Source organism: Rhinolophus sinicus, linkage group LG07 (assembly GCF_036562045.2).
Source record: "Rhinolophus sinicus isolate RSC01 linkage group LG07, ASM3656204v1, whole genome shotgun sequence".
In the NCBI taxonomy this organism is placed as follows: domain Eukaryota; kingdom Metazoa; phylum Chordata; class Mammalia; order Chiroptera; family Rhinolophidae; genus Rhinolophus; species Rhinolophus sinicus.
Window position 1 is genome coordinate 35,771,184 of NC_133757.1, and position 27,912 is coordinate 35,799,095.

The following is a 27,912-nucleotide window of genomic DNA, read 5'->3' on the forward strand; positions in this document are numbered from 1 at the left end:
TACACGTACATAATATCCCAATATTATAAATTATAAACAAGAAAAATAACGTCAGAAAATTCTCCTCTAATCTTGACAAGCTGAATTATTTCACTTAATATTTAGGGTGGTCTTTGTAAAATCCTTGAATCATTTTACAAATTTCATTATTTCCTTTTCAAAGAATGATTAGCAGAAAGTAAAATTTTAAATATGAAAACAGGCATAGCAATTATGTATGCTAAATGACATTTTGGTTTTCTGTTGTATTGCTACTTTTACACTGGTCAGCTAACCGACTAATTATTTGTCATCAAAAACTTCGCTGGCAATCCAAAAGATTTATCCTTTAGTAAATATTAAAGCATTTACTCTGATGTTTATTATAATTTTAGAAAAAGATAATGACCTGTCTATTGCTTTATCCTAGCAACTGAGCAATTATCAGCAGCTCAACATTTAAATGTTTTTCATTTCATAAAAAGAATAATGGATTTTATTTCTCTGTCTAGGTAGAACTGGTACAATGGAAAATGTTTTGTCAAACAGTAAATGCCACCTCTCAAATCTTTTTGGTGGTTTCTACAAAGCTATCTCATAACTTTAATTTACACTCTGCCATGTTTTTTTCTTTTTCAATTTATTTTACTTTTGTGATGAAAACAATTAGACTTCTTATGAAAATGGAAAAAGTAATTAATTATAATCAAAGAGCCAAACTTTAGCTTGAAGCTCACAGAAACGTTTAGCTTAGAATATGTTATAGTAATACTATAAGCTGAAATCATTTGAAATAACTTAAAACATCCAAAAATGTTCATCTGAAATTTGCTTTGAATTCAAAGAAAAAAAGTAATAATTATCTTATTATTTTAAAAATGCATTTTATTTCCCCAATACATACTTAAGAAAAAAAAATGTTTCTGTACTATTACACCATTAGTCTATGTATCCAATACTGTATATTCTCAATAGAAACAATCTTATTTAAGAATGACTATAACAATTAAAATCTATAACATTTCTAAAATTACATGTTTGATGTGAAATTTTCCACCAGCCCCATTTTTCTTTTTTTCCTCAGTAATAGAGGTAGATCTTGGACATAGCTGCCTAGAAAGAAATAGCAATCCTCCGTCTTTTCATAGGCAAGTGTGGACATTTGCCTGGACTTCAAGATCAAATATGAGATAATATAAAATTTGCAACTTCTATCTCACTTGGTTCAGAAAATCTCTGGATGTGGACTCCAGCCCCTTTTCCCATTCCATGGACTGAAATGGCAATGATTGAAATCATGTTGAAACAGAATGCTAAAGATGCAAGGCTCTAAATTGGCCTGGGTCCCTGAATGACTGCATGAATAACAGCATGCAGAAGAGCTAAAAGCCATGTGAAACATTCGTTTTAGACTGGCATGTGAGCCAACCATATATGTTTCTTTGTTCTTCAAACAATAGAAATTTAAGGGTTTCTTATTACAGCAGCCTAATCTACCCTACTTAATCATTTTATTCAGAGATTTAAAGATTTAATGACTGGTCATTCCAGAAATAAGATAAAATAATTGGGTCAAGGGAGGGGGTCAGGTTAAGAATAACAGTTAAACATTTTAAAATAAATTAATAAATTCTAAAATAAATGAACCTCTCTTTAATAACTAGTCATTTGTTGAAAACTGGACTTTCCTAAGGAATGCAAAATAGTCAATATTCAAATGAAGACATTCCTGAAATTAAACAAACAAACAAACAACCTGATCTCATAATGATATTGGATTACTGCTTCCCATTTGTAAACCATGAACATCCTCCTCCCACACCCGACAAAGAACAGAAATCTTGCATATAATGTTGTGTGCCCCAAAATATGATCACATGAGGCAAAAGTTTTTCACCAGGAGCAATTTTGTAGAGGAGGTAAAATTTTACCTGTTCTTTATGGGTTTATGGCTAGACCTAAGTATTAAACTGACATAAAACAGATTAAGAGGAAAAAGCATCCATATTTATATACATTTTATATGACATGGGGCCCTCACAAGGAAATGAAGACCCAAAGAAATTACAGAACCTACATGGTTTCATACTAAGTTGAACAAAGAGAGGCAGTTACAGGAAGTAACTAAACTATGTAGGGAGGCTAAAAGGGAGGTGAATATTATTTTAACAACGCCTGTTTGTATAGAATTCTCTTGTTTTTGACTCCCATGAAAGAATGTTTTTTTCCTCCCTGGTGCAGTAAGGGTATCTTTCACATGGGATGTTTATCTCCTGTTTTCAGGAAGAAAAGAGGAGATTAGAATGCCCTTTTTGCATCTGCTATTTTTAACTGTTTTTAGCTTACAATAATCCTTATGCCAAAGTGGAATAATTAGGCATAAGGCAAAGTGGAATAATTGAATCCTTCAAATCTGAAACAAGGGATCATCCTCATAATCAGGGATTAATAATGTGGTTTGAAATCTCTGAAAGATATGTGAATCCAGCTGATACAGTAAATTGACTTGAAAAAAATATACATATATATATATATGCATATATATATGTATATATATATACACATATATATATATATGTGTGTGTGTGTGTATATATATATATATATATATATATATATATATATATGAGAGGGAAGGAGACATATGAAGTTTGTAGCAACCATTCTGTTAAGGAAGGAGACTGTGTTGATTATCACAGCAATTGGAACAGTGTAAGTATTTTGCCAAAGCTAATAGTTGAACATATAAAAAGAAAATGCCATGTAAGAATAAAAATATGTATCATTAACATTGTTTGAAAAATGACAAACTGGGAAATACTGCAATATTAATGACAAAAGTTTTCCAAATGATTAATATATTGTGGGATTATTTGTTTCATACTAATGAAATGTTGGCCAACTATGTTAGTTGAAACAGTACTAGGTAGCACGGTAGATAAACCACTAAATCTCTTGCTCACATAACAGTTTACTGAGGACATTCTTAGTTAGGTAGTTAATCTTCAAGCTGTGATTCAGTTGCCTAAGCTTTTTTTATATTGCATTTCTGCAATTGTCAACATATGGCTCCCAAGGTATCCTGGGTATTATTTTGCCACTTCACTTATCCAACAGAGGAAAAGGTTAAGTCAGGCCAGGAAATGATGCAGACCATATTGCTTTACATTTTATTGGCCAGAATTCAGTCACATGGCTCCATCTAGCAAATGAGGATAGGAAATGTAGTCTAGCTGTATGCCCAAGAGGAAGAGGAAAAGATTTGAGAGTACGGTAGGAGGTACACAGAAACTCTCAGCCATGTACTTCTCTAAAGATATACAAAAGCACAATGTTCAATAAATGATAAAGAGATGATTGATGAAGATAAACATCAGCCTTAGTTTTGTTTTTGTTTTAATAGTTTACTCTATGTTTTAGGTCAAATTTAAGCCTACATAAATATTTAAATTCAGCTATTTCTGTTTATTAAAAGAGTATTACATTCCACTGATATTTAATAAGGTTTTTTTTGTTTTGTTTTGTTTTTTGTTTTTTTTATCATCCAAATTTCTGGGTGTCTTATAGAAAACAAAACAATCCTGTTCAGTACTCAAGTACTACTGAATCCCTTATGGAAAGTCTATTGATTCTCAATCTGAGATTATCAGATTGCCTTTATGTGTCAGAATAAGAAATGAACTAGGATAGACAAGGCATTATTTGCAATTGTTAGAAATGTTCTTCTGGAAGGCCAAAAATTCTTCCACATGTGCTTATGTGACTGCTCTTAACTTTAGAACCAAAAAAATTGGCTAGCTATTTCTTCTCTAAGTTAACAACTTCATTAGTAGAATTTATTTGCAGTTAGTAGTCCTATGCAGAGAAAGAAATGGTAAATTATTCATTGAAAAAAATATTTTAAGAGGTGACATTAAATAGACAATTAAAAAAAAAAAGAAAAAGAAAGCTACACAAGAGATGCCCTGTGCCTTAATGCCACGATGTTTTAGCTAGAAAAGTGAATGAGCAATGCGATGGAGAAGTCTGAAGGCATATTTCTATTAATAAGGAAATGAGCTCCAAATGAAAATCCAAAGAAAAGGGACACATTTTGTTGAGTTTATTTAAAGGGATAGTGTGATATACCATCTTTTTCCTTCTCTTGGGACTTCCAAGGAATGACTAGCCATGGGGTGAGGAGTTTTTGAGAATAAAGATGGGTATTTTACTGGCCTAAAACTGTGAGGGATTTTTGTACCCACCTCAAATAGTAAGTAAATTTTTTGTGAGCATCTTCTAGATAAGCTAGTGAGAAACACCACAAGTGAGTTTACTTTCATCTTAATACTTGAGAAGACCAAAATGAACACATTCAAAGAAGTTCTTATACAGCAGAAAACTGTACACTCCATAGCATACAAAATGGGGGTCCATAAGTTACCATGTCAACAAAAGAGGAAACATTGGTAATAATAGATACAATAAAGAAAATGGCCTTTAAAACAGATTGACCAAGAATTCTTATCATTTTAAATAAATATTATTTACATCTCAATGTTTTACATATGTGTTATGTAGAATTTTCTGGTATTTATATTACACAATTTAGTGCTTATTTAGTAGATATTGTAATGATAGCATTTTATGGAAGGAGAACACTACCCGGTTGGGTGCAGTGAATGTTCCCAGGTGCATCACCTACCGGTACTTTTCTCCCTCAGTTTCTTAGCCCCTGGTCTAGCTGAAAAGTCTCAGGTAGTTCTTAGAAATTATCAGGGTAATGGAATCCAAATTCCAGAATATGATAAAGTGGTCTATCGTGTGAAATCTTCATTTTTCTTGAGCCTCAGTTAGTATCCTCATGTAACTTCCAATTTGTCTCTAGATAGACTAAACTACTAAAAAAAATGGAATTTAATACATTCTCCTATTTTCCTTATTTATATTTGTGTATATGCTGAGTCTTTGGTATGGAACCTCCTTCCTCATTTCTGTGGAGTGGCTAAACTCTACTTTCCTTCAAGATACAGCTTAAAACTATGCCGATCATGTTCAGACATAGTAAAGTGTGTATCTCCAATATGTTTCTTCAGTACTGTCAGCATCTATTATTATGTTTTTACAGTGTATTGTATTTTTCATATAGTTCTTTGTTTCCACCCATGGTTGAAACACTCTGGAACGCAATGTCTAGCTGTCTTTTAATGCTATATCCAGAATAAGTAAATCATAAACATACAGCATATAGTGAGTCTCCTTCACATGTTTGTCGGAAAACTACCTCCTGTGGGTCCTAACATATGACTAATAAAAGTACATTAAAGTTTTAATTGGAGACAAAAAAATGAAACAATCACAAAAGAAAATTCTATGCTTTCAGGAAAGCATTATAAATCTATCATTTATATCGAATGATGAAGCCATCATGAAATACAGTAATTTTAATTTCATTAATTTTTCAATAAATTCTTCATTTCCTAAAGAGACACACATATACCACATCCACACCCACACCCACACATTTGGGACTGAATTGTGTTCCCTAAAATTCATATGTTGAAGCCCTAACCTTCAATGGGCTGATATCTGGAGATGGGGCATTTGGAAGGTAATTAGGTTTAGATGGGGCCAGAGAGTGGAGCCTTTATCTGGCTACTTGTGCCCTTACAAGCAGAAGGCAGCCTTCTGTAAGCCAGGAACAGAGTCCTCACCAGAACCTGATCATGCTGGCACCCTGATCTCAGACTTCCAGTCTCCAAAACTGGGAGAAAATCAATGTCTGCTGTTTATAACTCCCAGTCTGTGATATTTTGTTATGGTAGCCTGAACTAACTAAGACAGTGTACAAATTAACTCTATAGCTATAACATATTATATATATATATATATATATATATATATATATATATATATATAATACATAAACACACATACTCTTCCTGTCACTGATTTTTTTAAATTTTTTTTTTTCATTTTAATTGAATTTTTAAAAATCACAGTCGGCATTCAATATTGCATTAGTTTTAGGTGTACTGAATAGTGGTTAGACATTTATATAACTTTAGAGGTGATTCCCTGATAAGTCGAGTCGCTATATATATGTATTACAATAGTATTGACTATATTCCCAATTCTGTAGTTTATATCCCCATGACTATTTTGCACCTACCAATTTGTGTTTATTAATCTCTTCACCTTTTCCACCCAGCCCTCCAAAACCCCTCCCATCAGTTTGGCAACCATCAGTTTCTCCTCTGTATCTATTAGCTGGTGTCTGTTTTGTTTTCCTGTTTACATGGTATTTGTCTTTCTCAGTCTGACTTACTTTACTTAGAATAATATGCTCTAGGTCCGCCCATGTTGCCACAAATTTTAAGATTTTATTCTTTTTTATGGACAAGTAATAGTCCATTGAATATATGCACTGTGTCTTCTTTATACTGTTGTGATATTTTTTAAAAATATTACTTCAGATACATGTCAAAATTGGATAATATAGAGTACCTGACTATAAGAAGAAACTAAATGTCTACTTCTCATCATTGAGATCATTATTCAGCTGCATTTTGAGCACACAAACATAATGTGGAACTTTTCAAAGCTTGCTTCAATTATTTTAAAAAGATCCATTATTCATCAAAGGATTACGAAACTGATTTTTGAAACTAAATTGTCATTTTCACTATATTAACTTTAAAAATAAATACAACATTATATTAATTTAGAAAAAGGTTAAACTAGAATCAGAAGTCCATTTCATTGGTATATTAATATAACGCCAATTTTGAGAGACCAAAGCTAAACAAAAACCTTTATGAATTAAAAAACCAGAGAGGAATCAATACCTATATTCCTCTTGTGTGAAGCGTGGGATTTCTCCAGGATGTAAGACAAGGATTTTCACCACAGCACTGCTGGACATCACGGGCTCACCATCATCAAAAGCAATAACCACCAACTTAAAAAGTGATAAAAATTCATGTTAAAGATTATTAACAATAAAGCATCATATTACTATGTATGTTTTTAATCATTGGACTGCCTGGTTCCAGGAGGGGGCACACTGCATACCGGGTAGCAGATATTGCATTGGAGTATGAATATATTTACATTTAATCTTCACAATAATCCTGCCAGGTAGATGCTATTATTTTCATTTGTAAAATGAGAAAATTCAAAGAAATTGAGTTACTAACTCTCTGATAAAAACCTATCAGTAAAACAGGGATATGATACTGTATCTCTCCAATGATAAACTCTATTCTCTTCCACAATTCCACTGGTGCCTCCAGTGAAAAGAAGTGTCATTATATGCACCAACATTTATTTAAAAAGTGTTAAAGTCAGTCACATCTATAGCAAAAAAACTAAGTGGCTTGCTTATAAAAGGAAATTAATTTTTCCAGTGAATTAATTGCAGAAATGCTTACTCTGGAGGATAAAATTGGAAGTCTTCATACTTTAACACACTTTGATACACATGCTCTTAAAAACAATTGCAACATATAAAACATGGTTCATACTGCATAGCAAAAATTGTTCAAATAATGCAAACTTAGTCTTAGGATGTGATTGCTGTATATTATTTATTACTAAAATAGCTTTTATGATTTATAATTTCCTTGATAAGCTATTTTATGTCAAGAAGAATTCTAATGTTTCTTTTAAGAAATGATAAATATTTTCAAACTATGTGTTTCTCTGGAATATTATTTTGGAAACTGCAGGTTACTAATCTAAAGTAATTCAACCTAGAGCATGAAACCATAACCAAGGATCATCCTGAGAGCCACAATTTACCTTTGGATTACAATTTTACAAAGAGGACAGTTATTCCAAACAGTGATAAAATTATGTGAGATGTAGTACTCATTGATATTCAGAAGGGTAACTGGTGAAGGGAATTAAATTCCCCAATGTAGGGTCAAAGGCTTTATTCACAGTGACAACATTTTTTATAAGTAACTATAGAAAATGGAAATACTCAAACATTTAACAGATAGATTAGTTATGATAACAGGGACCATTAGTATTATTTTAATATTTTTACAAGTATAACGAATCACAAGTACGTAAACTTGTTCTAGCAATTCTACTTGTGGGTACTTCTCTTAAGGAAAAATATCGGTCAAGTGGCAAATGATATTTGCACAAGAAGCAAGAAGTTTCATGAAACAAAGACTATTAAAACAAAAAAATTGGAAACAGCCTAATTATTTGACAAAAAGGTATTAGACAAAAAACAAAACAAAAAAAACAGAATAGTATATTTATACAATAGAACATCAAATAGCAATTAAAAAATAGCATGTATTGGCATATGTAATATATTGTTTAAAAAGCAGTATGAATAATATGATCATGTTGTTTTAAAATATATATTTGTATACTTGTATTTGCATAGGATGTCATCATAAGAAAAGAGATTTAAATGGTAAATTCTAGTTATCTCCAAGATGTGAAATATCAAGTTATTATTTTGCTTTTTACTCAACTGTATTTTCTGTGTCCATGCAGCAAAATATATATTGTTTTCAATTTTAAAAGATTAAAAAGAAGAAAAAATGAAAGAGGTATAGTTATCTATTAAACCAAACTCTCAATCAAAAGTTAAACATCAAATAAACAATGTTAGGAAAATACTGCACTGACCTTAAAAATTGTCGTAGGTTCTTCATTAAGATTGACTCTAGTTATTACTGTTCCAGAATCTTCTTCTACATCAAAAATAGTGGCAGGATAAGGAGACTGAACATCATCTACTCTATACCTCACACGACTTGCAGGTAATCCCTAAAATGAAAATTTATAATATTAATTAATCATCACAAAATAAAAACAAAGTGTAGTGATAATGTTAACTGATTTGTAAAATGCATGGCCTTTTAGAGGTAAAAAAAATCATATTTCAACCTTCATACGCTCAGTATGGGATGTAGCAGAATCTCTATTTTTTAGGATATAAAACTGAAAGTAACAAAGGAACAAGACAAATAAAAAAAACAAAAACTCATAGACACAGATAACAGTTTAGTGGTTACCAGAGGGTAAGGGGGAGGGAAGATGGTAGAAGAGGGTAAAGGGGGTCAAATATATGGTTATGGAAGGAGAACTGACTCTGGTTGGTGAGCACACAATGTGATATATAAATTATGTATTATAGAATTGTATACTTGAAATCTGTGCAATTTTACTAACCATCATCACGTCAATAAATTTAATTAAACATATATATTTAAAAAGAGAAAAATAAATCTTTATGTCTTTAAGATAACTCAATCTGAATATATGAAGTAGTTTTACTATGTGTTATCTTAAATTATTTATGTGAAAGAATAAATTAACGGTTGCCTTGACTATCTGCTCTTCCAATTCCCTTTGATTTTATAAATCTCACCTTCTGCCCTAAACACCATGTCTGCTTAATATTTAATCATCTGAAACAATTATAATTTATTTTATTTTATTATACTTATTTGAACTCTGTGAAACTCAGAGAGTAATAAAGTGTGGAGGATTGTGGTAAAGTGGAGGAATGGGTATGGAAGTGAAGGAAATAAAAAATATTCACCATCTGCACTGTGCTGTTTACCATGCTCATTTTTTTAATAAATAAATTAAGCCTCACAACAATCCTTTAGAATAACATTACTACTGATGATGATAATGATAATAGTAAAATAATGATAGCTAACATCTGTTGAATACTCATTATATGCAAGAACCTTACTAAAGATGATACATGTATATTCTGCCACCCATTGTTTAGTTCATGAACTTGAGGCTTACTGAAGCTTAAATAATGTTGAGGTATTCCAGATATAATCCAAAATAAGTTGAAATGTCAAACAAAAATATATTTTTTTAATTTATTTTTTAAATTTATTGGGGTGACAATTGTTAGTAAAAATACATAGATTTCAGGTGTACAACTCTGTATTACATCATCTATAAATCCCATTGTGTGTTCACCACCCAGAGTCAGTTCTCCTTCCATCATCATATATTTGATCCCCCATACCCTCATCTCCCACCCCTCAACCCCCTTACAAAAATATCATTTTTAAAGAATGAAATTAATACTTGATAATTTTAAAAAGGAGACTATAACGGGGACAGTTAAAATTTGTTGAATGCTCTCACTTATATTAGAGTTTAGATTGGTTATATTTTGAAATATATAAGATGACATTAGGGTGGACACTATAATCTTTTCTGTGTTTAATGCCTGTACATATTTTAAGCCAGTCCCAGGATTCAAGTAAAAAAACTGAGGCACAGAGACAGTATGTGGTAGAGCTAGTTGGACTTCAAACCCTGACAATATATTACACCACTAAACTCTTTAGAGAAGAACACCTCTATTTGGCATTCTGATGAACAAGTTAAGGACACTGCCCCCATAGGCTGTTGACATAGTGATACTTAGATGTAAGAATGGTTCTGAGAACATTGTTCTTTATATTGTTGATCTTCTTCATTACTGTGCTTGAATGTAATTTGTTGTTCATGTTGGTTCCTGAATCACATTTGGCTATAGGACCCACATGTTAGCGTTGAGGATTTGTCTAATTTCCTAATTATTATCTGTAACTCCATTTTTTTTTTTTCATACATTACACATTTCCGTTGATCACTACCTCCTTGAACATTTGTTTTATTTACATTTTTTCACTCTTCTGCCTTTCCTTCTTCCTATATGGCTTCTCTGTTTTCAAATGCTTTGCTTGTTCCTGTTCCTCCTGGAGTATTCTAAGGTTCTGTCACAGGCCCTCCAATCTTTTCCAGCTCTACTCAAAGCCTCTAAAACCTCTTCTAGTCCCATCCCTTTAAATACCTTCTATTTATTCATAATTCCAAAGTTTACATTTCTGGCTAACCTCTCATCATTTAAACTCCAAAATAGTCCACACAGTTATAGACCTGTTTTCAACATAGACCTGTTTTCAACTCAAAATACTCCAAACCAGAATCTGGATATCCTCTCTCAAACTTGTACCTCTATCACTGTAGGTCAATGGACCCACCTTTTACCAAGTTGGTATCTCTCAAAGCCTAGAGGTGATAATTGATCCCTTCTCTTTCTCTCACACTCCACAACCAAATTATCATTGAGTCCTGCCAATTCCTGAATAAAAGCATGTTCTAATGTATGTCTAGCTCATTTCTCATATCCTCCCTCCACCTATAGTATCACCCCTTATCTGCAATTCAACTTTCTGCAGTTATGATTACTTTCAGTCAACCAAGATCTGGAAATATTAATGAAAAATTCCAGAAATAAAGTATTCATACATTTTAAATTGCACACCATTTTGAGTAGTGTGATAAAATTTCATGCCATCCAACGTCGTCCTGCCCAGAGCCTTAATCATCCCTTTGTTCAGTATATCCATTGTGTATGCTGCCTACCCATTAGTCACTTAGTAACCGTATCAGTTATCAGATCTACTGTCTGGTATTTCAGTGCTTGTGTTCAAGTAACCATTATTTTTTAAAAAAATAGGGAATACAATCTTCAGATGTAATACAGCATTAAAGTCACCTGTATGATCACTAAAGGAATACAACCTCTGCAGCAACATGTTGATGCATTAAAATAAATAAATAAAATATTACAAGTTCTGATTACAATATTCTTCCAAAATATGTTGGGGAAAAAAATCTTTAACAATCAAGGATCCCCAACCATCGACAGTGTCTGCTCTTGATATCCAATGATGGACACTGTCATGGCTCCATGATCCAAGATCATCCTAAACTTATGATCCTGCTATTCACATAATGTCAGAAGGTCAATTGCAGCCTAATGCTATGTCCCAATGCCGATGACCTTCACCTCACTTCATCTCATCATGTAGGCATCTTATCATCTCATATCATTACAAGAAGGGTGGGTACAATAGAATAAGATATTTTGAGAAACAGAGGACCCACATTCACATTACTGTTATTATAGTACATTGTTGTGATTGTTCTATTTCATTATTAGTTATTATTGTTAATCTCTTACTATGGCTGATTTATAAATTAAACTTTATCATAGGCATGTATGTTTTTATAGAAAAAACCACATAGTATATATATATATATATATATATATATATATATATATATATATATATATATATATATATACACATACAGGATTTGTAACTATCTGTGCTTTTAGGCATCCACTGGAGGTCTTGGAATGTATTCCCACAGATAAGGGGGTGGGGTGGGGAGAGCTCTGTATTCCTTGCAGCGAACACAAGTGATTCTACTTTTATTCTATTAAAGTTTTAAAAATGTAAACCATCTCATAAACTTTGATTAAACTCCCAATTATTTTTCCTCACACACAACAATTAAATCCAACTCCTTACTGGGGGGGGAGGGGAGCGCTATCAGATCCTGAAAACATCTGGTTTCTGCCTACCTAACTTCATTTTGCTCATTTCTCTTTTACTACGTTGTCCTCGCTCCTACCTCATTGTCTTCACCTTATTGTTATCACACTCTTTTCCAGATTTTCAGCTACAAAATATACCTTCCTCTTCCCCAGGCACTCTCTAAATTGTCAATCTAATTTATTTTTCTTCAGCAACTCTACATGAAGTCATAAAATATATTCTATCTGTTTATTTCTTCTGAGTTTGTCTCCCACATAAGACTAAAAGCTAACAAGAGTAGAGTCTCTATGTAAACACTTTGAATGATAGTGGACCCATATAGGCACCCATGGAGTATTTGAATGAATGTATGACTTAGTGAATAAATAACCATGTGTCAGAGGTGCCCAGATGCTCCAACTGATATTAAAATATATCAAACACTGGAAAATCTTGAGAGAATGCTAGGGTTCAAAAGAATAAAACAAATTATATGATTGGTTTAGGTCACCATCAAGGAAAACACAGACTTTAGATATCTACCCAGAGTAATCCATATAATTTTATTCTTCAGTTCAACTAGCCAAATTATAATGTCTCTTCCTTAGCACAGACATTTTAATCTCATGAAAGAAAATGTATTTTGCCATTTCAGGCAATGTAAAATTTCAAATAGAGAATATAAAATAGACTTTGATCCAACATAACTTAAGGGAAATTAGTAGGTACTCTCATACTATATATCGAATATCACATAAAAAAAGAACACTACTTAAACAATTTCGAAATTTTTGCTCTATATACTTGGCCACTATGAAGAGGCATTATCAAATAAAAAACATAAATAATTAACCAAGACATAAACATTAATTAAATAGGAAAGTGATTAAATCATCTGCAGAGAAACTATTTTTAGCAGGCAGCAAGGGCAGAGATGGAGTTTCCTATCATTATTCCTCTTGAAGTCTTTTGAAGAGTAAATATGAGTTTTTTCTTTAAAATTTTATGGAAAATGAGGATATGTGAGAGCATAGCATAATGACTTTTTTGAAGCCTCTTCATTTATCATGACAGCTATTTCCATAAATCCAGCCGACCTCATCTATTGGAGCAAGTGTTACTTCAGATAACCATGATTTTAAAAGACTAATGAGGTGGTGGTACAGCAATCTTTCTTAATGTCAACTTCCATTCACCAAAACATCCTTTGATATTTTTCCTGAATTTTCAAATTAGTGATACACTCTTTTTTAGAGAAATACATTTCCCTAAACAAAATGTTCAAAACGGAACCATGATATCACTGGAAGTTTAATCGTTAAAGGATGCTAAAAACCATTACTTGACATCAGATATGACAATTGAAATTACCATAATTTTGAACAAATCCCAAAAGACTGTTTGTTTGCCATCAGACAAAGTGTATTTGAATTAGCTAAAAAACAACAACAATAAAAATAAAACTAGTGTTATAGAACTAAATCATAAGACATTTATTTCATATATGACATATTTTAAAAAAAGAATTTTAAAAACTGTTCAAAATATTTGCAATTGATTATTTTACAAATTATGCATTCCCTAATTCCCATCTAGCTCATATATTTTACAATACCAGGGTTAATTCTAGGTAACACTCATTTTATGTGAGCTACATTCATTCATCCGTTCATTCATTTAACACATTTGCTAACTGGAAACTGCTGAGTTCTGAAGAGTACAAAATGAATAAATTCACAGTGGAGTGGGAGAGATAGAGTTCATTTCACATGTCCTCTTTCCTGATTTTCATTAAAAATAATTACACTATATTGGCTTTATAAAACAAAAAACTCACTCTTACCTCAGCACTTTTCCATTTGTCATTCACTCTACCTAAAACATTCCTGCATAGCTAGTTTCTTCTAACATTCAGGTCTCAAATGACACCTCCACTGTATATACCATTTACATATCACTGTGAGTCAATATTTCTTTCTTTTTTTTTTTTTAAATGGTATGTATCTTTATTGGAATTCATGTGATGTATTCATTTGTTTATGGGTTTGCATCTCTGTTCATTGACTGTGAGCTACTATGAAGCGGTGATTTTTTTTTTTTTTTTTGGCTTGCTATTATTTAAGAAGTCAATAATTTGTTAAGCGAATGCTTAAAATATAACAGGATCAATTATTACCATATGTGTATCCTGAGCTGCTAGGATGCATAATTCTTGGTGGCATCATTTACATAGTTATAATGGGATTGTTACGTGCATTATTCCCCCTATAGTTGAAAGTGTATACAACTCAGGTTCCTATTTGCAGTAACTACACGTACATTTTTTGAGAGCAGAAAGGATGTAAGGATGACATCAGTGAGTTTTAAGGGAAGAGGCTTCACAAAAGAGATAATAATAGAACATATGAAAACATAGTTCTGAAAACGTGGAAGATTGGTGGAGAATAAATATTCTTTCAAAAAGATTCCTGAGTACAGTATTGGAGAAATGAAACCGTCCATCATCATGAAATTTATTATTTTCCTCTTCCTTCTCCCTTTCCCCCTCCCCCCTTCCTTCCTTTTTTTTTCCTGGGTTGGCTGAATGTAAAACACTACCTATATCTTCCCTACTCTCAGCTTCTGTCCTTATATTCTGTGTTACTTCCTATTATTGTCAACACATTCTGATGCTAAGCCATCCTTTAAAATAATGACATAATCCTGTGGATTTTTCTAATAAATGAATCCTCACATGATCTATATTAATAAAATATAGATGACATTTTCTTATACTAACTACACTGCACAATATATTAAATCTTAGTTACACAGTGGGTTAACTTGTTGAAGGATACTGAAATTTCTGAGAAATATTTTTGGTGATTGCAAGAATCATAGCTACAAAGGTAAGGTCTATGTGGTTTAGAGGATCTCTAAAAATTTACTTAACTCAGAATGTGGTTAAATTGTTGACAATTTTTTATTTAAAAACCACCAATATCTAATTGCTTATAGATACCCACTCATAACTATTCATATTCATCTCTCAAGATGATAGGCAACAGTGAAAAAGAAATGCTTCTGTATTTATGGGCCTCATATTTAGTCAGATGGGGAAGATAAAAGGTACACTGATAACACGATTATCTACTAACATTTCTGATAAAGTTATAAAGGCTAAGCATGGGTGTACTAAATGAAGGTGCTGGAACCAGAGTACAGATCTTCAAATTTATAGTCAAGTGGACTTTATACCTATGTAGACATTTACATATGAAAATGTGATGTGCCTTAAAATATTTTGGTTTATCGATAGTGTAACAATTGTGTTATATTTGGGGTTGGAACTGGTATATCATTTGAGTATTAAATGGACAAACTACAATTTAATTTATGTGTCAAGATTTTGAATACTATATTTTAAGCTCTGGGAGATAAAAGTAGACATGTAACATTATTAAGTGACATAAAGATGCCTATTTAAACAAAATATCCTGAAAAATTTTTGGTAAGAAGTTTATTAAAATATGCACATATTAATTTGGGGGGATTGTAAAGACCCTATTAGCATGGCATTTTCATGAAAACTTTATTCTCAAGTTTTATAATGTCATAGATGACACAAAAGTTACTTCATGCGTCCAATGCACTGATGTCCTAAAGTTCACAAACGATGAGGATACAAACACTGTTCCAAACCAGAGACAAAGTTAGGCATTTTCGCTACCACCCCGAAAACAAGATTGAGGAGGAGGAAATATTAACTAAAATCCACTGGCCTGACATTAGCTAAGTGTTTTCATTCTTCATTAAATGCAAGCAACAATCCAACGAAGTGGTCATATTATTCTTATATGGAAATTAGGTTTAAAGAAATTTAGTAACTTCTTTTTGCAACTTAAAGGATTATGTGTACAATATCATTTTTCCTACTTAAATACAAACACCAACACTAGTGACATTAGTCAACAGCTTTAAGGGACTATGGGGATGTTTGCCAATCCTAATAGCTTCCAGGAAGGACATGATTTATGACATCTATTAAATGAATTAATTGGTTTGTTTGTTCATGTATATTTTTCAAATATAATTTGGGATAGTATGTGACTTATTTAAATATTGTGTGGTTTCCAAAATGTGAAAAGCATCATTTCAACTTTGTGAAGTTCTCTTATCTTCTAAAACTGGTATGTGTAAAACTCAGTAAATATTAGTACAAGACAATACTGCTGGAATAGTAATTTATTCAGTATATATAGTAATATTGTGATATACTAATATTCTGAGCCTGGAAAGTTTTCTAGATGATGGGAACATGACAAACAAAAAATATCCTGTCATGATGGTGCTTACATTATTTTTTTTAAGCCAAAAAGCAACATATTTCTATACATTAACAAGGTGCGTATAACTATTATAGCAGAATAAATGTAAATTTATTACAAAAATATCACCTTGAGATTTCAATTATTTTTTTTTACTATTCAGTACATTTTACTTTTGATTTCCATTTGTATAGTGAGTGTTAAACACAGTATGTTTTGACTTAATGATGGTGAGAATGTAATTAATTACATTACAGTTAATTGGAGTTCTGTATGAAAGATGTTCTAACCTTGCAAACATATGGAATTTCAATGAGATTATAATGGGCCAAAAATAATAAATTCTTAATATCAGGGGATATCTTGATTTAGTCATTTTTCTTAAATACATAATTACCAAGAAATTACCTACTCAGATCCATGTAATTTTCTTCATAATAATGTCAATCACATTATGTCTGGAAATACTAAACCTATTATTATCATTACTTGCAAACATTAAGTAATTTGTTTCCAAGTACACAAAGATTTTTCTTCCTGATGTGGTTTCCAAAATTCTTTCTCCTGACATCTTTGAAGGCAACTAATCTGATTTATTTTGTAATAGCATAATTCACCAAAGCTCCCAAATATAAATTAGCATCAGGGAGTACTACAAAGTGGTTTGGTTGCTTTTTTTTTTTTTTTTTTCAGTGGATTTAACTGAATGCCATGGTATCCTTAAAAGAGACTAGGAAAAACTGCAGATCCAACTCTCTATGTAACTGCTGAGATCAAATGCTTTTCTTTCTTTTTCTCCTGAACCCTGCTTTTTAACACCTGAAGTGCCTATTGTATTTCAAAAACATAGTGGGCCAACTCTCTTATAGAGAAGTTCCTTATGCAATACATAACTGATTTAATATACTGCCTGCATATGATTCAGTTTCCACAGACATTACGTTAACATAACTATTAACGATCTTAAGAAATATTTGCTTCAAGATTATTTACCACTAACTCTTTTTGGAAATACGTTTTTCAAAGGCTAACATAATTCAATCCCCTACAGACTTCAAATAACAACATATTCCTATAAGATTTCTTCATTTAGATATGTTTTTTTAAATGTATAAAGATAACAGAGGGCACACATTCAACTTCCCTCACCATAACTAACTCATAAAACCAAAAATAGCAATGAATCTGAACTAGCGCCAGTAGTTAGTGATCCTGTCCCCTCTGCCTAAAACCCTCCCATTTTTTTCTGAGGATGAAATAAGACAGAGTGACACTGTCTTCTTGTCTACCATACTCCGTAAGCTCTGACTCATTTACCCCTCTAGCCTTCTGACAAACTGCCTCCTTTTGGTTTTCGAAACTTAGTTTTCTTCCTCCTCCTGAGGGCCTCAATTCTTCTGCCATTCCACTTTGCCTTGGAAACATCTCCTTATCTTTCAGATCTCAGCACTGAGTCTTCCATTAACTTCCTTGCTTTGACAGACAAAATCAGGCTCCCTCTTGTCTGGTTTTACAGCACCCTAAGGCTTTATTTCTTAGAGCTTTTCACAGTTTGTTATTTTTATTTATGTGATTGATTTTTGATTAATTGCTACCTCTTTATGTTTGAAATTCTAAGGCAGGAAACATGAACATTTTAATCCTTAACACTTAATGTAGTCCCCTTAACCGATATTGGATATGCACACATGTAATAAATATTGAGAGCTTTTTATTTTGTTTGTACCACAGGGGCAGAGATTGAATTTAAATAGAATCCATAATTTGTGGAACATTGTCATCAATGGATCTGCTAGGCATATTTACTCCTCATTTCTTATCTTAATTTATCCTCACTCACTCCTACCTCCTTCCATCAAAGGCAATCATTTGAATGCATTTAGGGAGTATCTTTCAACTGGATTGCTATGGTGTGTTGCATTATTTTAAACAAATATCCATTCTGTTTTCCTCTACTTCCCAAAGATTTTGGGCTTGGCCATGTGACTTGCTTTGGTCAGTGGAATGTGAGGGACTCTGACACACAACCAGAAGTTTTACAGGTGATCCTGTGTTTAGACAAGTTCTCTTTTGATCCCACTCTTCACTGTGTGAAGAGCAGGTCTGATTAGTCATGTGTCCCTGAAGAAGGAGGCATGTGGAGTAGACATGAGCTCAACCTTCAGCCTAAAGCCAAGGCCTGCCTGTCCAACTGCTTCAGAGGCCCTTGATTACAAATATAAATCTTTGTTATAATGAGCTAGTGATGTTTTGGTATTGTTTACTATGCATCATTTGAGTAGGAAAACATAATTGATGCTACTGTGTGCACTTTTATTTTTTTTTTAATTTTATGTAATGGTATTATTTTCTTTTTCTTACTAGTTTTACTGAGCATTATTAGCTTCTGACATTTCAATCCTGTTGCTATGTGTTCATGAAATCCTGCTGTGCAAGAATTTCATAGGACACTTCATACTTAATAATGATCACACCTATATGGGAATCTCTGATGTGATAGTCCCCAATATAACTGATAATCCTGACACTAAAATTTTCCTGAATGCCACCACACACACACACACACACACACACACACACACACACACACAAACTGCATTCTTGATTTGCTGGACCTTTGGCCTTTATAGGTTTTCCCAGAACACAGAAGAAAAGGACAAAAATAAGGTAATAGTATACAAACAATAAACATAGAGCACATATATCAGGGACTCAAAATATGAAAAAAAGATTTTAGAAAACAAACAAACAAATGATAAATAATGTTTATTAAGTACTGACTATATAGCAGGCACAAACTACTCCACATAAATTATATCATGTAATTCTCACATCTATCCTACAAAGTAAGAACTATTTTTTTTTTCCCATTGTGGGATGAACACTTAACATGAAAAGTATCCTCTTAACATATTATTAAGTGTACAATACAGTATTGTTAACTATAGGCTTAATGTTGAAGAACAAATCTCTAGAACAATAACTAAAAAATAATAATCTGACTAAAAAATTGATGAAAAATTTGAATAAAGATTTCTCCAAAGAAGACATACCAAATTGCCAACAGGTATATGAAATGATGCTCAACATCATTAATTATTAGGAAACTGAAAATCAAAAACACAATGAGACATTACCTCATCCTGTTAAGATGGCTATTCTCATAAAAAGGGAAAATAAAGGAAAAAAGAAAAAAGGTAGCAAATGGTAGTTTGGATGTGGAGAAATTCTAACCCTCATTCCAATTGTTGGTAGGAATGTAAAATGCTATAGCCACTATGTAAAACAGTATGAAGGTCCCTCAGAAGAATTAAAAATTGAACTGATATATGATCCAACAACCCTACTTCTAGGAATATATACAAAATAATTGAGATCAGGATCTCAAAGAGATATTTACACTTCCATGCTCATTGAAGCAATATTCACAACAGCTAGGATGAGGAAATAAATGTCCATCAGTGGAGAAGTAGATAAAGCAAATGTGTCATATACATACAATAGAATATTTTCCAGCCTTACAAAGAGAATAAACTTCTGACGTTTGACACAATATGGATGAACCTTGAGTTCATATTATGCTAAGTGAAACAAGCCAGTCATAAAAGGAAAAAGACAGTATGATTCCACTTATATGAGGTATCTAAAATTGTTAAACTCATAGAAGCAAAGCGCAGGATTGTGGTTTCTGGGGAAGGGGCAAATAGAGAGTTGCTGTTCAAGGAGTACAGAGTTTCAGTTACATTATCTTTTTTAATTGCATTTTACAAATATAAGAACTGAGGGACAGACTGCCTAAGTGAATTGCCCAAGGTTACAAGGCTAGTCAGTAAGAGCTTTAGGAGTTGAAACCAGACAATCTCACTTTAGAGCCCTTACTCTTGAAGCCACTTAAAACTTTCTTGGGCTGGTGAACTATATAGGGTTGTGGATAGAGAGGGGGCATCATATACCAGACAATTAATACTGAGAAGAAAATATCTAAGTATATACTAGTAAAAACATTTAATATTAAGAATAGAGAATCTTACAAAAAAGGCAGAAAGAAAAAAAAAACTAAAAATTAAGAAAATTAATATAGCTTCATAATTCAATGATAAACACTGGAAAATACTGGAAAAGCATATACAAGTATATAATTTTAAAAGACAAAAATTTGATTTGAAACCAAGAGTCTAATTGTCAAGGTTTATGTTATATGTATAAGCAAAAGCAAATTTCATGAGTTCATATCAGAACTCATAAGGTATATATCATTCTAAAAAAACTGTAAGGCATATATGGGTAAACCAAGAGATGCAACAAAATGAAGAACTTAAAAATGTATGAGTCAGAAAATAAAAGGAATGGCATAAATCATATATAGGCTAGAAATAAGTATAAGCAGTTGTAAATATGTCCTGGAAATATAACTACAATGTTATAAATAGCATTTATAGAGAAAGCACATAAGTCATTTTCCAAAGAAAATGTAGTAAAAATAAACTGATAGGATCAAAAACAAAAATTGACATACACATAAAAATCATACCCCAAAATAACTCAGACACATGGAAACTAAAATGGCGAGCTACAGGAGAGGCCAACTTAACATGAAGGGTACCCATGAGTTTCTAATCAATATAACTATGGTCTTTTACTTAGCTTGATTTCATTCTTCTTGCTATGTCTGTAAAAAAAAGTAATAATAATCCGTTACCATTTAATGTATTTCCTGCATTGAAATTTTCTTTCTTTCTTTTTTCTTTTTTTTCTGAACTTCATTGCTAGCAGATTTTTATTCTGTCTTCTGAGTCTTTCTCTGGCTTTTTCCACTCTCCACTTCTGGCCCATCCTCGAAAAGCCATGACCTGAAGATTTATTTCCAAGTTTCTCTCTTATCTATTATAATATATTTTCTCCCTCGAAAAATGTATTTAGTCTCATAGCTTCACCTGCTTTTCAGGTCGCTCTTATTGCACATTTTTTTTCCATGTTTTTACTCCATATTTTCTGGCTGACCCATCCCTGGCCCCCTCATTGCAGCCGGATCATCAGGGCATTAGATCAAAGCATCTGTGGCCACCTGATATCTGTTTCAGGTCTTCTTCATGGTACACTGATCTATATGCAAGAGAATCTCGGCCCATACTGCCATCTTCTGTCAACTTCCTTTCAGCACTAAGTGTTATATACTCCTATGATGGACCTATAACCCTGGGCAAGAGGAAAGTTCCCTGCCAGCCCTGGCATTATGGTTCCTGGATAGATCTAGTGAGTATTACTCTTTCATCGGCTATGTCCTGACTTAGTTCTCTCAGCCTCCATGCCCAGGAGAGAGAATTGGACAACTTTGTCATTCTGTAGATGGTTGCACTTAGATGTTTTGAAATCATTTATAATTTAATTGGTCCTAATTTAATCTCATCATTTACTCCTTAAAATAGCTTTCTTTTCTACCTACCTTATTTCTATCAACAAATATCATAAATACCATTATCACTCCAGCTAGAAACTCTTGATTGTGTGTTCTGTTTCTAATCTTCAACCTCCTGCCCAATCACTATTATTTTTTCCATTTCAATGACTTATAAGCATTTCCATTTTCATCATTTCCATTGTCCATCCTGTCTTTTTCATACTTAAAGGAAAGCAATAGCTGCTAACTCATCTCCTGGTTTTCATTTATTATCTCACCCAAGGAGGACTGCATATCACAGGGAAGCAATTCTTCTAAAATGTAGATTTGATTTTGTCATTGCCCTGTTTATGTCATTAGCAAGCTTCCATTTTCTATATATTAAAATGGGGTTCATAAAAACCTATCTTACACATTTCTTGTCCCCAAATGTCTCTGAAGACAGCCCTAATGTATTTTTTTTAATAGTTAATGTTTACTGAATCATACATAGTTCTAATCATATTACACAAATTCATGAATATCAAATAAATGTTTTTGACCCTACAATATTTGGATACATGTCCTCTGCCAGTTTTTTCTACCTTGACTTAAATGAAATCTCTACATTTTTAAAAGTTGAATTCCTATCCATTGCAGGCTCTGACTACAACAGACACATTCATTTACTCATTATCAGAATAACTATAGCATTTCTTGGCACTTTTCATACACTCTATCATGGCTTTATCTCTGTCTCTATATTGTCAGATTTTTATTTATGATGTCCACAATGAATGCTTTTTGATTGATTTATTCAGTAAGTATTATGAAGTGTCTATATTGTGCCAGGTGCATGTTTGATTGTAGTCTACAGCCTAAGTATAGCTATCATTCAAGGAAATGGAATAACTGTGAAGTAGATAACAACAAGACCAACAGTTACCATGGTCTGGCTTTGAGAGTATGAAGGCAAGAATCCAGTTCATGAGAAGCCAAGATACTGTTTCAAAGCATCCGTTCCCATTTTCCTTGGCCAGAAATTCAAAATAAAGCACATAATTTAGGCTGTAAGCCATCACTTTATCTCCAGTAAGCATGGCGGTTTCTTAATTGGAAGAGCAACATTTACATCGGAAACAGTTAAATCTAATATCAATTTCAAGTAATGTTACTAATATAATTGTTGAAAGAAATCTATATGCTACAAAAAGGAAAGAAAATCACACAGATCCTTAAAACTCTTAGATAAGCCTTTTCTAGACATGCATTATGTATAAACTTGCTCATAAAACCTTCCCTTTTGTATTCATTTACACTTTCAAATCTAATTATAACCCATTGTCATTTTATAGATCAAGTCCCAACTGATTCATGGTGCACTTCCTAATTAAGGATCTGAGACCAAAGGGACTAAGGCTGGGGCTCCATTGGCTCCATTTTCACAAGCTAACATACATCATGAAAACAGTTCTCGATTGTCTGTAACAGCTTTGATGTGAAGGAAAACAACAACCCAGAAACAAAAAAACATTGAGCCCTGTGCATTCCCTTGACATGCTCCAGATTCAGCAAATATGGTTAATAGGCACTGATCTTTAAAACCAGAGTTTCTGCAACATTGCTAGCAATAACCTAAATCAATGCAGCATAATGACCAAGCCAGTGGTAGTGAGTGATGAAAAATAGATCTGTGGAGATATCAATAAAATATGATACAGGACAGCTATATTATCTGGAGATAAAAATACAATCTTATGATATCCCTGGCCTTGAATAGTTTTAACTATTGCACACAAAACAAGCAGCAAATCATAAAGATGATTGTTGCTTTTATTTTACTGTTATGTCCTCTGCTAATAGATTGCAAACAAATACCTTTTTGTAAGGTTAAGCATTTTGATATCATTATGATTATGTGACATTATTTGGTGACATCACATTTTAATAAAACACAAAATATGCATCATAAAAACTATCTTTTTTAATCTCTAGAGATCAACAAAACTGCCCTTGAATGGTTGAGAAGGGTGTTAAAACCACCTGTGAGAACACTTTAAAAGTAAATTCTCGGGTAGCTTCTCTAAACTCTGAAAGGTTGGTATAACTCTCAGAATCTCAACAGAGGGAGAAACAATACCTCACATTTGCAATTATTGTCCCTTTATAAAAATATTCTCTAAAAATAGTATAGTTAGAATACTCACTGATTTTAAAGTCAGTTGTTATTGGGAACTTATAAGACCTTTTTTATGGAGCATATTTATTTCATAAATCAACATCAAAGCCTAGAAAAAGAAGTATTTGATGTCTAATAGTTCTTATATTATTATATGCAAATAAAATGTTTTTTAAAATTGCTAATATTAAACATGTTCAAATTACTGCTTTAATGCTTCACCTCAGACAAGAACCTTACAAATTCCTAAAATGCATGAAATAGAAAGAATGGTACAACCAGGAAAAGGCAATCCTGCATGGGTCCCTAATACTTTGTTGGAAATGAACAAAATGTGAACTTCATTTATTTATCCCAATTTTTCCATGTCCATCTGATCACAAAGGACACTATTCTGTCAGGCATTTACTCTGCCCACAAAGAGAACTCTTGAATCATGGGGTTTGACCAGTAGCTTCAGAAAGACTAAATACAGAGGGTGCCAAAAAATGTATACACATTTTAAGAAAGGAAAAAAAAAACCACTGTATTAATATATACTGATAGCAAAAGACGAATACAAGTCACACTTGACTTCTGCAATTACAAGAGGTGCTCAAAGTGGTTACCATCAATGCGTCCGTTTGATTACAGCAAACTATTGCTTGAGCAACGTTGACCAAAGTGTTAACAACGCTTAAAATATATACACATTATTTTGGCACTCATGGTAATACGCAACAAATACTTGCAGTTTTGTGTTTTATGACAGTTTAGAATGAGAAGTCTCTGGTGAGCAAAAGAAAAAGGTTAGCAAATTTTAATATCCAAAATGATCAGTCATTTGCTATGTGTATCTCTGGTGAACTACATAATGCCAGTGCTGTCACAAAAGCAAGGCAGAGAATAAAAGTCCTAACAGCTTTAATTTAGTGGGGGAAAAAAAAAAAATCCCTGGAAGATTTTTCTTTCTCCCTGTAGACAACTTTAGTTTTGCATGGCATGCATTTTATAATTCTTAATTTATATTCAGCAGCAATGCTCTCTCAGCTTTAAGACCTTACCCAGTTTCTCTATCTGATACTTCACAAGATTTTGTCATTGCTATTTTCTTGTTTAAAATGGGTGTGGCCAACCTCTGGAAATGAAATTGTTACTGATGAATTATACCAATACATACTATCGGAGGGTGTAGACGTTGTGCTAAGCATTATATATGCATCACCCCATTTAATTTTCACAGCCCTCAAATGGCTAATCTGAGGCTTAGAGACATTAAAAATTTTCCCAGGGTCACAAATAACTAAATATCTGAAGAACTGACAATTTATCAATTCTGAATAGCATAGAAGTAACTGTTTACATATTCATTTATTCAATTATTCAACAAATCCTAACAGACTTCTAAGTACCAAGTAGCTTTAGATATGTGGACACAAACTGGAAGTTTTCATTTCTTCCCTCAAGGACATTACTTTCTAGTTTATCAGAGACATCATTAAATAAACTTAGCATCACCATAGATACTTACAATCCACGTAGTAGAACTGACAGCTCTGAAGGGAAAGAAACTGAAACTATTTTGTTCCATTTAATAAAGTTTTTATAATAGGAACAGAGTAGAAAACATTTGGCAAGCTCATTCAACAAATACTTATTCTGTATTTATGGCACCAACATAAAATAATAAAAGTACAAATCAATCACAATATTTTTGAAAATCTATCTTCAGAAAATTTTTATGGAATTGAACTTTTATTTTGAATTGGTGTAGGTGCAGCCAAATTGGAACTAGGCTAATTTAAGGGACCCAATTTGCAGAAACAATTGGAGAACACAATGCTAAATTCTAGTTATGCCAAAAGATTGCTAGTGTTTCGAGGATTAAAACTGATATCATATATGTTCACCAACTTAAATAAGCTTGCTCAGTATTCCAACTAAACGCCTAGCACCCACCTTTCATCTACTAAAAAGCCAGCATTCGATATTAAATCCTAAAAACTACTATTGGGAGTGAAAAAACCTAAGAACTTCTTTAAAAGAAATATGGAATTTAGTCCTGGTAAATTTCCATAAAAAAGCTTCAGCGTGTAAAAAGAGGGGCTTCTCTCTAAATAATGCAGGTTCTTTACAGACCAGACAACAGACTAAAACAACTTCTCTCACATCGGTAGAGTGACCTGAAGGACAAACCATGTACCAAGGTTATAGGTGTTAAAGGTGAAGTGAGGATTCTGCCATCCACACTAGCATAAGGCTTTGAGGTCTGTCCCACATAGGTGACAAGCAGGCTTACTTTCAGGCTTTCATCATGAATGCTATTAAACTTTACTATCTTAAATTCTGCAATAATGAAAATTTCTCAGCAATATGATCATTTTAAGATGCTGTGTTTGCTTACACTCATTTAATATAGTGTGTTATAGTTTCGATGTGCAGTTCTGTTTTTCCTCTAAGATTGGAATCCGCTTCCGGAGAGCAAAAACTGGTTGGTACAATGACCATATGGAATTGGTGCTCAAAACACATCTTGAATAGAACTGAATGTGTATTCCTAACATCAAAGTATTTTGTATCTCTGACAGTTTACTTAAAAAGCAGACAAACCACCAACTTCACATTCACCATCTCTATCGGTGTGTTCAAGGCTATGAAATGTTGTCTATCATATTTCCCAAGACGCAATAAATGTTTCAAAGACGTTTTAACACTGGAGAAAAGGAGCTTCTGAGTGAAAGGTCATTGCTTTCATGTTAACATTATTACTTTTCAAGACCTTTAGTCACAAAAGACTTTATATAGCTTGTCACAAGTGAAGCTAAAATATGTTACGACTGCCATTCAGCTTCCACTAAATAAACAGCATTACATAAACGCAATTCATATTAGTAATATGGAACAGAACTTTGTAATCACTATAAATTTCAGGAATTTTCTATTTTATTACTTTTCTAAACTGGTTCATTTAATACTTTTAACATTTTTCTAGAATATATCAGCTACTGACATATAGTGTGAGCTCACTCTAAGTTAGATATGTAAGTGTTTATTATTTGGCTACTATGAGAATAAATAATTAAGATTTATAAAGTACTCAAGTTATTTATAAAAATGATTTTTATATAGCTACTATTACTTATATATGCTATTTTTAATACTTTAAAGAAAAAATTGCCTCACTTCTGCTATGACATTTTAATTGAAAACCCTAAATCTTGAAAGGCAATTTGGGATCTCTCAAAAGAGGAAAACATGTGGATAATAAAAGCATCAATTAAATATGTTCTAAAAGACATATTAAGATTTTAGTTTACCAAGATTAGCACACTCAATATAATCATTATGCCATATGTTGATTTAGAATTTGATAACAAAATAGCCACATATGAATAAAATGAAAAATACATAAAAGGATGAAACCTATCTTGACTAAAGTAATCTTACACTTTTCTAAACAAAGAATTCAAATGATACTGATTCCCAATGTAGACAATTCTGACTCTATACATTTATCATTAGTACTAGATAAATTGGTAAATAGTGCATTTTGAAGTCTCGTAACGCAAAAAGCATACCCCAAATTGTCCAAATTCAATAATAATCATTTGAAATATGATCTGCACCTGTAGTTCAACAGGCACGAGCACATAAAACGTATGAGAGTGAACCGAGTGAAGCTCAGAAACCACCTGTGCTGTCTTGGGAACTGGGCCATTCATTTATGCATGTTAA

General features: G+C 32.5%; 1 protein-coding gene across 1 annotated transcript in view; it reads right to left on the reverse strand.

Annotated features, from left to right (window-relative positions):
* Positions 1-27,912, reverse strand: part of PCDH15 (protocadherin related 15) — a 1,312,736-nt gene that overhangs the window by 119,051 nt on the left and 1,165,773 nt on the right. Inside the window, exons 25-26 of the mRNA XM_074339439.1 lie at positions 8,614-8,754; positions 6,807-6,919 (exon numbers count right to left, since the gene is read on the reverse strand). Of these exons, the coding sequence (XP_074195540.1) occupies positions 6,807-6,919; positions 8,614-8,754 (254 nt within the window). The remainder of the gene's footprint in view (positions 1-6,806; positions 6,920-8,613; positions 8,755-27,912) is intronic.